The sequence below is a fragment of the Helianthus annuus genome, chromosome 11, assembly GCF_002127325.2.
Source record: "Helianthus annuus cultivar XRQ/B chromosome 11, HanXRQr2.0-SUNRISE, whole genome shotgun sequence".
NCBI classification, from domain to species: Eukaryota; Viridiplantae; Streptophyta; class Magnoliopsida; order Asterales; family Asteraceae; genus Helianthus; species Helianthus annuus.
In genome coordinates this window covers 149106508-149119520 of record NC_035443.2, presented here as the reverse complement: position 1 = coordinate 149119520, position 13013 = coordinate 149106508, and the positions used below count along the sequence as shown (strand labels likewise).

Here is a 13013-nt window from a genome sequence, read left to right as displayed (position 1 = left end):
AAATTTATGTACCAAACACTAAAAAGTTATATTAAAAAAAAAACCTTGTGTATACACATGTTGAAGAAATGCAATTATGTACTAAATAATAAGTTATATTTAAAAAAAAAAACTCCGTGTATTATATGGGCTTTAATAAATCTAATTTTATATAGCAAATAATAAAAAAAAATTCTATCTTTAAAAACCCTGTGTATTACACGGGTTTATCTATTGTTAAAAAAATCTTTCTAAATCAAAATGGATTTTTTTTAATTATTTTTTTAATTAGGTTAATACTATTTTAAATTTTTGGTTTGATTATATTTTATTAAAGGAAATAAAAAAGTAAAATGGAATTAAAGACCACTCCAAAATATCTTTATTATCTTTCTTGCGAGAGGTGATATGCATATATCGAAAAACTTAGTTATACTATCAAAACTTTAAAAATTTTTTTGTTGTTTGTAGCATAATTAGTTTTTTTTTCTAACGGAGGTTAAAAAATTAATATAAATTAAGACTTTACAATTTGAAATTAAGTTTATGCCAATAATTTAGGGTTGATAAGATTTATAATTTAATTGATATTTAATAATTTAAATTAAATAATAATTATCTAAAATTAAGGATGGTCTAGAATAATGACAAGTGTCCTAAAGTTGGTTTCTTTTATTATATAGTATAGATTGTTAACTAGGTTATAACCCGTGAATACTCACGGGTTGTTAATCTATCTTTTTAAACAATTAAATATATACATTTTAATTAATAAACGAAAACATTGTATGATGAATAAGGTGTATAAATAAATGATAAAACGGTCTATGGCTGATTCTATGAATGGATATCATAACAAAAACTGCATTGGAAGTCAAAACAATTATATAACAATAAGAATTCGAAATATAACAATAAGAATTATGGCTAATATGGAAAAGTTTTTTTCTTACAATATAACAATAAGAATTCGAAATATATATATAGGGTATAATTCGAAATCAATGTTATTACATTTAAGATACATATTTTGCATTTTATGATTTGTATTTCCTTTGTTATATTCACTTATAATTCTAAAACAATTGTTTAAAAAGTTAAATAAAATTTCGGCAGATTTATATTTCCAAGTATATATTCATGAGGACATATATACATTGATTAAATTCAATGTTAGTGGTATATTATCAAATATTTACCAAATAAATAATCGAAATATTTACGGATTATTAGGGTGAATATTGGAAATAAAACAAAAAAATAAAGGTAAATGTTAATTATTAAATATCCGAATTAAAAAATAAAAAAAAACTTACCTAAAACAAAATCTTAAAGATTCATACAATCATATCACCTACATCTACATCTACTGCAACTTCACTTCATCTCCTTTCACAAAGCTCAAGAACACCAAACGGCGGTTGAAGAATTAGTAAAGGTAAAATTCTGATTACATCTCCGATCACTTCTACGACATTGTTATCTTCATTTATCAACTGAAGTTGTCTTTATTATTACAAATAACTCATAAGATTTTGTTTCCTTGAACCGATTAATGACTAAATAGACTTGAAATCGGAGTTTAACTATTTGTAAAGAAATTCATTTATTATTATGTTATGTATATTTAAAAGGGATTATATGTATTGCATGTTGTTTGAACTTTAGTTTTATGGGTTAATAGGGTGATTTTGTTCAAAGATTTTGTTGATATTGTTATAAAAAAAATTGATTTTTTGGTTTATAGTTTGATTTGGATGATTAAATGGTTTTGGTTGAAAGATTCTGTTGATATTGTTTATAGAGTTGAAATCGGAGTTTAACTATTTGTAAAGAAATTCCATTATTAGTATGTTATGTATATTTAAAAGGGATTATATGTATTGCATGTGATTTCTTGGTTAATAGTGTGATTTTTTTACCTATATTGACCTAAAATTTTATTAAAGTTATGTATTTATATTTTTGCTCATCAATTACAATATATGTATAGCCTAATATTCAACAATGAATCATTGTTTATTTATAATCAGATATGATCATGTGAAAACAGTTCCTTTAGTATTGTTTATATGTGGATTATAAATAATGAAAATATTAATGACATTATATCAGTTTAAATTTTATAGATATAACAATCATAAAGTCATAGTTATCAAAAATTTTTGTGTAATATTAGTTAACACGTAATTTTTATATTGCTATGAACAAATATGTATGACTTAATGTTCAGTATTAAATGATTCTAAAATATGTTGTATATTACAAGTATTTAAAAATGAGCTCGTCATGTGTCGCTTCGTTAGATGATGATTCATCGTTAAAACTAGTATGCTACAATGTTCACAAACAATTATCTATATCTTTTATTAACTAAAATGTATAACATAAATGTAACCGTAGGTGCTTCCAATTGAGTTTGTTAAGAACGTATATGGAGATTATTGGCAAAGAACAAAAATAATGATAAATCATGAAAGTGGAAAAAGTTGGCCAGTTTCTTTGAGAAGTGTAAGTGGGGAATCCGTTATCACTGACGGATGGAGTAATGTCATAAGGGAGCTTGAGTTGCCAAAGAGGACGTTATTGCGGTTAAGGATAATGGAAGACAAAAACATTGAAATCGATTGTTTCGTGGAAAACATATGTGGTGAATCGTTTGTCACGGTCAACCGTTACGGCATTTTAAAGATTATAGTAAGTCTACTAACATGTTTTGTAAATTAAGATTTATTCTGTTATAGTTTTTAAATAAATGGTATACATATATATCCAACAATAAAATATTACAAAACTTTTCAGGTGATTCCTGAAGTTTACGTAACAAACTGTTACGCTTATTCGCCAGTCAAAGATTGTTACAAAATTTATGCAGCAGGTCAGACTTGGAACGTTGAGACGGACAAAATCAATGATAATTATGTTTTTACAAAAGGTTGTCCGAAGTTATTTGATGATCTTGAAATACAAGAGGATGATATACTCTTGTTGAAGAAGACGGACAGCGTCACATTTGAGTTGAAAATTTATCGTAGAGGAGTTGAGGTAGTTTTTACAAAGAAAGAAGAAAGTGAAGATGACTCTCTGCTGGAAATACCTAGAGACACATACTACAAAAACGTTAACTTTGTAAGTCATTTAAATTAGCGTATAACAGTATTACGTAAATATGACTAATTTAGGTATCTTATTTTATATCAGAATTTCTGTGAAGATGATGACTCAACAGATCAAATACTTAGTAAGGTAATAACTTATCCTTGGTATAGATTAAAAAAAATTACAATAAGAATTTGTGGATTTTATTAATTAGCAAATACAGATGCTTGAAGGACATAACAAAGAAGAGGTGAATAAGAACAATGAAAGAAAAGAAATGTCAAAGGCAGGAAGAAAGAATTTGATCATAGAAGACACTAACCAACCAACAAAAGCAGATGTACTTATTTTAAAGAAAATAATAGATGAGTACTTTCATTAATATATTTACATATATTTAGATATATGTAATTAATATTTGTTCATTTCTTATTTAACGTTAGTAATGTGTTAACAGATGAGTACTTTCATTAGTAGTTGTGTTAACAGCTTAAAAATAAAGGAAAAGAGATTACGGAATGTTGTAATGAAGAAAACAGTAAAAGCCTGATATGTGAATCAGAAGTGGAAATGCCAGAAGTGACAACTGTTGGACAGAGAACACACAGCCGCTTGGTACGTATAGCTTAACTTAACAACATTTAGTAATGAAGATTTACTATAACTGCTGGGATTAAATATATTAGTCTAATAATACAATTTGTATCATGTTTCGTAAGGTTAAAGAAAATACAAAGAGATATGAGAAAGCATTGAAGATAGTGGATATGCAACCAAAAGGTGTTGCAAGGATAAATGATGTTCACAAAACTGGTATTCATGAGTTCACAAAGAATGGAGAAAACCGCTTGGTATGATTTTTTTAAATAGTCAATGACAAACACAAATAGTATAACATCAATATGGCTAATTTTCTTATACAACTATGTTTTTAATGCAGAGAATGCCTGTTGATATTGTAAGAATTGGAGGATTCAAAAAGAAAGTGCATGAGTTAAAAGTGATGAACATGAATGGAAAAACAATAGATATGAATCTTAGGCGGCAGAAGAATGGAGATGCTATAAGGTATGCTATCGAAGGTTGGCCGATGTTCATGAAAGAGAATGGCCTTCATTTCGGTGACACATTGCATTTCACATTTGTATGTTCACGAAATCTCCTGATCTTATCAAAGGTGGATCCAATTAATGCAGGTTAAAACATTTTCTATAACCTAATGCTTCAGATGTTTGTGTAGACTAAATCATGACTGTTTTTTGTAACTATTAGATGTCTACTTCTTTTTTGGGACATGCAAGTACTGTTAACCATGTTTTTTTTCTTAATTAGTAGTTTAAGCTTAAAAACTATTAGTTGCATATCTTATATGATACCATATTTTGGAATGTACGTAACGTTGGTATCTTTTATAAATGTTTGTGGATTATCAATGTTTAAATATGTATATTTACAAATTAAGTTGTGGTTAATTATATGTCATTCAAATTGTTTACATAATTTGTAACTAATAAAAGAACCTGAACTAAAATTTAAAAAAAAAATATCGGAAAATAAATATAAATAAGACTTATAAAGTTGGTTATTAATATAAAAATAATGATTACATAAATCAAACTATAAATTTGATAATATGTCTTTGTAAACTACATTTGTAGTCTTATTATAAACCGGTAAGCCGTGTAGTACATTGCATCTTTTGCCATCCAAATACAATTTCCATAACTTACGCATCTCACTACACTTGTATTGTGTAACTGCTGGAGTTAAAAATGTATTAACATGAAAACCCAAAGAAACTATAAATTAGCATTGATTGTCTAAAAAAATTAGTATAACATATATTAATTAGTAAAAAGATAAGTTACTTAATAATATAACATTATATACATATTTTTTGATATTTCATCTATGTAATTTTGGTAAAATAAATAATATGTTAATTGTAAAGTTTCACAATAAAAAATGAATATATATAATAAAAAATACAACCAAGAGGGACAAATGGGTGTGTCATATAGATCATTTTGCATGGAATCTTTTTAAATGAAAGAGCTATTGTGATAGTCATGATTTGAAAGATGAGATGTTAGTATCCTCTATATTACAAGAGTCACTCTTAAATTACATATACACACCCTATAGTTTTTTTTTGGGTAAAGGGTTACCCCGGTAAATTTTATATATCAACAAAAAAGAACAGGGTGTGCCCAAACATAGACACACGCTACTAGACTTGGCAAGTGACGAAAATAATAACAATTTAACAATAAATTTATGTTCTAAATAAGTGTGTAAATGTATTAATGTTATCAATTTTGTTACTAAATTTATGATTTTGACATGTGAAGGTTAAATATCTTGACAATTAACTTCATTTGTATATTTCGTATTGTTAATTACATAAGTTTTGGTATTAGATACTTTGAATATATATATAAACTTTATATGTTTTTCAAGTTATATATTACTAAAATACTATATCACGAAATATATATTATTTATTAAGACAAAATTATTTATATTTCATTTTTATAAATCGAACATTGTGAATAAATAGTGTTATCAATTATTTAAATTATTAGAGTAAATATTGGAAATATAAAAAAATCAAGGTAAATGTTCATTATGAAATAACCGAATTAAAAAATAACAATACTTACCTATTACAATATCTATGACAGTAATACAATCATATCATCTACAATCTACTGCAACTTCACCTAACATTTATGGATTAAGTATTTATATAAATTATTAGAGTAAATATTGGAAATAGAAAAGAAAATAAAGTTAAATGTTAATTATGAAATAACCGAATTAAAAATGAAACATATCTACCTTTTACAATATCTATCACAATCATTATATCATATCACCTAATATCTACAGAAACTTCACTTCACCTTCTTCACATAGCTCAAGAATACCCAAAAGGAGGTTTAAGAAATTAGTATAGGTAAGTTTTCGATTTCATATCCGATCACTTTTACACCGATTGTTATGTTGATTTCAAAACTGAAGTTGTCTTTATTATTCCAAATAACTCACAGGATGTAACCCTAAAACCGATTAATGACTAAGTAGATGTGAATTCTGAGTTTAAGTATTTGTAAAGAAAATCAATAATTAGTATGTTATGTAAATTAAAAAGGTATTATATGTATTGCATGTGTTTGGAAATTTAGTTTTTTGGGCTCATAGTGTGATTTGGTTGAAATATTCTGTTGATAATCTTATGAAAAATTTGATTTTCTTGGTTAATAGTTTGATTTGGATGATTAAATGGTTTTGGTTGTTGAATAAACTTATGATTTACAATTTTCTTAAATTACCTATATTGACATACGATTTTATTTAACTTATGTATATATATTTTTGTTCATGAATTACAATATGTGTATAGCCTAATATTGAACAATGAATCATTCTTTATTTCTAATCAAATACGTTCATGTGATAACAGTTCCTTTAGTATTGTTTATATGTGGATTATAAATAATGAAAATATTAATAACATTATATCAGTTTAAATTTTATAGATATAACAATCATAAATTCATAGTTATGAGAAATGATTGTCTAATACTACTTAAGAGGTAATTTTTATATTGCTATAAAGAAATATGTATGAACACCAGGTATTCGAACAAATGATTGTATGAAAAATGTTGTAGTTAAGGAAAGTATCATTATCTTAAAGGAAACCATAATAAGGTGTTTTATACGATTAGGTTGCAAAGTTAACTTGTTCTCGTCTATTGACTTATTGGGTAATAAAAGATGGAACAACAAAGATTTCTACTTAATTTTGTTTTTGAATGTCATGACAAATGGGTTTGTGTAATTTAGATTGATTAAAAAGGCTTAATAATATAGGATATGTTTAAGTAATAAAAGAAAGTAACTCAAGTAGAATAGAAATGTAACATCAAAAGGAATTACCGTATTTAACGTATGTATGTTTGTGATTACTTTAAAGTACAAAAAAAAGATTGCATTATATGTTATGACTGGATCTTTTTTTTAAATGGGTTAACATTTTAAATGTTTGTTAGAATGGCTGGAGTTGAAAACGATGTTGTCGTCATATCGGATTCTGAAGACTCTTCGGCTGAATCAGAGGAGTTTGATGATGATGATATTGGTCCGCTTATATTTTTTGTGCCATACACGAAACACTTTGTAAGTTCCAACAAAAAATTAAATGTTAATACGCGTCAAATATGTTTACATAATTTGGTTAAGTTTTGTATTTTTAAAATATCTCAACATCATTAATGGAAATTATTATTATGTTTTGTAACTTATAGCGCATACCAGTTGAAGTAGCAGGGATCACAGGAATTGACGAAACATTGAAAGTTAAGATCGCCAACAGGCAGAATGTGGAGACAAAACATGATGTTAGGGCGGAGCCAAATAAAAACAGTATCAAGTATGTTGTGAAAGGCTGGGCGAAATGGCTAAAAGATAACAACATAAAAGAAGGTGATCATTGCAAGTTCCAGTACTTTCCAGATATAGGTGCTTTGTTCCTTACCGATGTTTTCCGCTAGTGGTGATGTTTGAAACTTTGAAACAGGTTTGAACCATAATATATGGTAATTTTGATTAATGAAGAAAGCTAAAGTAAGTTATGTAGTGTTAAAAGTTGTTTTCTAGTAGGTTAACATGTTTGGTAGTTACGATCTTTATGTAGTTTGGACTTCTATTATGTAACCGTGTTTATAAATATCTACTTGGTCTAGTTTTTGTTTATATGTTATATTTAATACATAGAAATATCGTCTTATATTGATATAACAATGAGGTTAAGTATATTTAAATAATAAAATTATATATTATTAACATGAAAATTACGAAAAAGAAGAATGACAACATATATATATATGAAAAAAAATTATAAAAAACAATTACTAAAACATTGATGTTAGGATAAATCAACCTCATAACAAAAGTTTAAACTACATTTTCCTAAATATTTCTTTGTAAACAACGTTTGCAGTTTTATTTGTTGGCCTCCCATCTTTGTCGAATATTAAAACCTTAACGCCATCTTTAGTCTTTACTCTCGACAAAGCAACATAAAGCTGACCATGTGAGAACACGGGGTCTCTCAGGTATAGACCAACTCTCGATAGAGATTGTCCTTGACTTTTGTTAATAGTCATCGCAAAACATACTGTTATTGGAAACTTACTGTTATTGGAAACTGCCTTCGTTGAAACGTGAAGGGCATTTTCTTGTCAGATGGTATCATGCTAATTCTTGGGATGTAAGTTCTTGAACCAACATTACTTCCTGATAATATCTCAGCCTCGATAACACGTTTACCAAGACGTGTGATTTGAAGACGCGTACCATTGCACAGACCGTTTTGCTGATCAATATTCCTCAAAAGCATAATCGGAATGCCCAATTTTAATACCAATCTATGATTTGGTAATCCTGATACTTTCACATTGTTTAACACATCTGGATTATATAAATCTTGATGTAACGGATCATTAATTTCCTCAGTTGGACATAAACTATCAGAGCTAAGATACTCTACTTCTTGACCGGGAAACAACGCAAGCAAACGATCATTTATCTCATGAACAACTTCATTCTTAGGAGCAAGTATAGCTCTTTCAGAAAAGTAGGTCACGGTCTTTAAAACGATGAAGAACCGAAGGATATACAAAGTCAATCAAACCTTGAATTGAATCATTTTCATCAGTTATTAAAAGATGATCATGTATTTCAATATTTGCATCACCATCGTTACAATCACCAACATTGCCTTCGCCGATCTCTAGAAGCCATTTACCAAATTCATTTATCTCCTCTATGTTTGAGGAGCTGGATCCAATCGACTAACGCATGTTGGTTGTCAATTTTAACACCTTGCAACTGGACCAGATGTGGGATGAACATAAAGAGGCGTTTACGATTTCTTGCCTGCTTCCATTTTGTACAACAGGTTGGATTTGTCTAAAGTCACAACCAAAGACAATAGCTTTTCCACCAAATGGAAGTTCTGAATTTCTTAAATCAAACACACTCAAAACATCCTTCATTGTACGATCAAGAGCCTCGAAAGCATGTTTGTGTACCATCGGTGCCTCATCCCAAATAATTAACTTGGCTTCGTTTAGAAGATTAGCGACTTCAGTATTAGGCTTGATATGGCATACCGAATCTTCATTGAGATTAATTGGAACATGAAATCGTGAGTGAGCAGTACGACCTCGTGATAATAACAAAGATGCAATACCACTTGAAGCAACATTAATAACAATCTGTCCATTGCATCTAATGGAAGCACCTAAAGTTTTCCACAGAAAGGTCTTGCCCGTACCACCATAACCGTACACAAAAAACACACCACCCTTTCCACTTCGAACAGCATCCATAATTTCATTATACACTGCTCTTTGATCATCTTTAGAGAGCTGTGAAGATTATTGAACTCAGCCCTAAGTTCATCCGTGTCAAAAGAAGGCTCCTCATATATCAGACGGTTGCTCTCGGACATTAGATAGTCATCATCAGGATAAGGCATTGGTGGGAACCTGTGCAAGCTGGATCCATTACGAAGAAGAAAGTTTTCGATTTTGGACAACGTTATATTCTTTAAACGTTCGCCAGAAACAACGAATCCTACAATGAAAACGAAAAATATTTGATATAACGAAACAATTTGTTAATATAACATCACAAAATATAACAAAAGGCTGAAAAACATACCGCTCATGCCAGTATCTTTCCGCATATTGTATAAAATGTCCTCGGACAATAGCTCCCACGTTTTCTCCCAAACAACTTCAGGTCTTGAAAGCGTATTAGACAAAAGTAGTGTTCCAAACAAAGAACGAAGATAATGACCATTTCCAGTGAAACTGGATTCTTTAATACACTCGATATATTCATTGTCATCATCTAACAGGCCACGTGCATAACACGCATTCCTAAAAGTAGGATAAACAACACCATCATATGTTCTGATTTCTTCAAATGATCGTGGTCCTTTAACCTTAGTAAGAAGAATTCTTAGATAATAAGCCTCACCAAGAGAAGGAGACGCAGAATAAATTCTCCCAATAACAACATAATTTTGGCGTGGCTGCCAGCAACGATCTTTTAACTTCCACACATATTTTGAAGGAAACTCAACATAAGTAAGTTCTCTTGCTTCAGGCTTAGAATTGTTCATCTTCATCCATTCTAAGAAAATAGAGGAATTTACTTGAGGTTTGTTTAGGACATCCTCAATATCGTCGTCACAATTAAATACAACATTTTGTTGTCCTAGAAGATGAAAGGGTAATCTCATAACAGAAGGATACCTATAATGAACATCATTGGCAAATATTCTCCAGCTGGCTTCACATGCGGAAACATATCTAGCTTCGTAATATTCTTTAATTTCATCTTTTGGGATCTCCTCATTTGGACCTCTGTCTGAATCAAAAACAGCAACAGTGGCTCGATTAGGTCCTTTATTAATGTATTTAAACAAATACTTAATTGAACCAGCCTGATTGCACCACTCCACGTTGATGTGCGCCTGATACCTTTTAAGAAGCTTTTTGTTGTATGGAACTACACTCCTATTGTCCAAAGTAACACCCTTCTTCATAACCGTGTGACCAGAATCTCTTCTCCTATAAACGGGAAATCCATCAGAATCAATGGAAGTGGATTCCAAAAACTTCTTTGGAAAATTCTTAGAACAACGGTTCCCAACCATGCATGGACATTTCATGTTGGCATGTCCGCAAGGACCATGAATCATAAAGTCACTCACAAGAGAATACAATTCAGGATCCTCGTTTTTATCAGGAATTTCAGCTGAGATAAAGGGATCGATGTGTTCAACCGTAGGAAGCTTATGATCAGCTTTCATAAATAAGCAAATATGCGCATGTGGCAAACCACGCTTTTGAAACTCAACTGTGTAAACAACTACACAAAAAAAATATACTAACGATGAGTTGAATATAGTAAATAAAATGTATGGGAAGACAAAAAAAATTTTAAATTCAAAGTGGGTGTAGGTTTGACATACCTGCATTAATATCGCCAAATATTTTCTTTTGCTTCAAATCTTTTATCAATTCATCAAGTTTCATCTTAAACAATCGACAAAGTATGTCAGGTCTGTCTTCTGGCTTAATTGATGAGTCACCAATAAATCTTACAATTTCAGGCCATTTCGGATTACATGTGATTGTGATAAAGAAATCAGGATACCCATACGTCCGACATAACGCCATAGCATCCAAGTAGTTTTGCATCATGTAGCGAGAACCACCAGTAAACGATGACGGTAATATAACAGGTTGTCCTGTATGACTCAAATCACTCTGACCAACCTCTTGAACATTTTTAAGACTGTTAAGCGAGTCAGATCTCAGTTTCATTTGCTAAAAACGTATGAAGTTTAGCCTCTCTCTTTCAATCATTGTGTAGGCATCGACTAAAAACTGCTGAAACAACCTTCTTGCATTAAGAATTAGAGAAAAATTGTTATGCCTATCCTGAATTCTATAAGAAAAAAATTCCCTCATAGTACAAGTTGGTCTTGTCTTCTTTCTGTTAGGACCAAAATCCCTATGAGGAATATTAATCCTATAGCCATCGTTTCCGTACGGAAAAAGAATTGGATACTGGAGAGGAAGGTAAGAAGGATGTAAATCGCTAATACGCTTAAGGACTCCTGAACGCTTTTCGATAACAATATCACGTTTTCTATCTTGAGATCAGGTTCATCAACTATTAAAGCAGCAACTTCGGAACACGTAGGTAAATTGCAAGCCCTTCCGTCACGATCTCTCTGTGAGATTATCCGAAGTCTAAGGTGTAACAACTCTCATTAAAATTATTATTTAGTATGTTAATTATCTAATAAGAAAACCCTAATTTAGAAACCCAAGTAATTTTGCATAAAACCTAAAAATTTTAGAACAATCGGAATCAGGATCAGGGCCCCTAAAACTCAGGGGGGTAAACCCTAAATGATAATTATCATCAAAACTCGCTGTCTAAATTGAATTTTCGAGCAACGTCGACTCACCTAGGCTATGCAGATGACCAGGCTACCCTAGGCCATAGGGGTGTGCCCCGCGACACGCAACAGGGACCAAGGAACCCTTCGCGACACGCGGGCGGTTCCAATTTTCAGTATATATAGAGGGGTTGGCACTTGACATTCTGCTTTACTTCGACGTAGAAATTCATAGTATACGTTAAGTTATACGTAAATTACTATCAACACACACAAATCACGGAACGTTGCGGCAACAAACAGGGTAATAACTCGATCGCTATTATGATACAACGTCCAATCGATTGAAACTATCCAACGATTATTGAAGTGCTGCTCAAATTGGGTTTATACTTTGTTATTCATCGTGATTTCGACTTGAATGTTTGAGTGCTGTCCGAACTCGGGCTATACTCTGTCATTCGTTGTGAATCCGCTGAATTTTTAAGTATTGCACTTTGTAAAATCGTTGTGAGGGTTTAATCTCGTGAATTGTCGTAACTGCTGTATTAGTTACTAACCCAATTCGTGTGCATTGTTATTTAAATTAGGTTAATCAAGGCTAATTAGTAGGCTTATACTCTGCTCGTTAAATCTGCAATGTGAGTCATTCTTTTTTTATCAAATCATTTCCAAAACCCTATTTATTTTCAAAGTTATAATTACAGGGATTAAGTCTTTGTAATCACCAAGTTACAGCCGGTATGTGGGGTTTTGTATACATTACTTGATAACCGTCACCATTGGACAACGAGTTAGCCAAGGGGTGATATGACCATAGTCACAGACACCATCGGGCAATGAGGCTACCGATGGCTGGTCGAGTGACAAATACTGTAGGTAGTTGGTTTGATATCAGAAACATTGTAATCGCTCTTAATACTGTAATTTATAACCAATG

General features: G+C 30.5%; 1 protein-coding gene across 1 annotated transcript; it reads right to left on the bottom strand.

Annotated features, from left to right (window-relative positions):
• Positions 1-8045: 8045 nt before the first annotated feature.
• LOC110888601 lies at positions 8046-11489 on the bottom strand. Its single transcript, XM_035980127.1, has 7 exons — positions 11135-11489; positions 9814-11031; positions 9493-9726; positions 9025-9391; positions 8780-8925; positions 8282-8709; positions 8046-8171 (listed from the first exon to the last, which is right to left on the bottom strand). The coding sequence occupies exons 1-7, from the start codon at positions 11487-11489 to the stop codon at positions 8046-8048; spliced, it is 2874 nt and encodes a 957-aa protein (XP_035836020.1).
• Positions 11490-13013: the final 1524 nt, after the last annotated feature.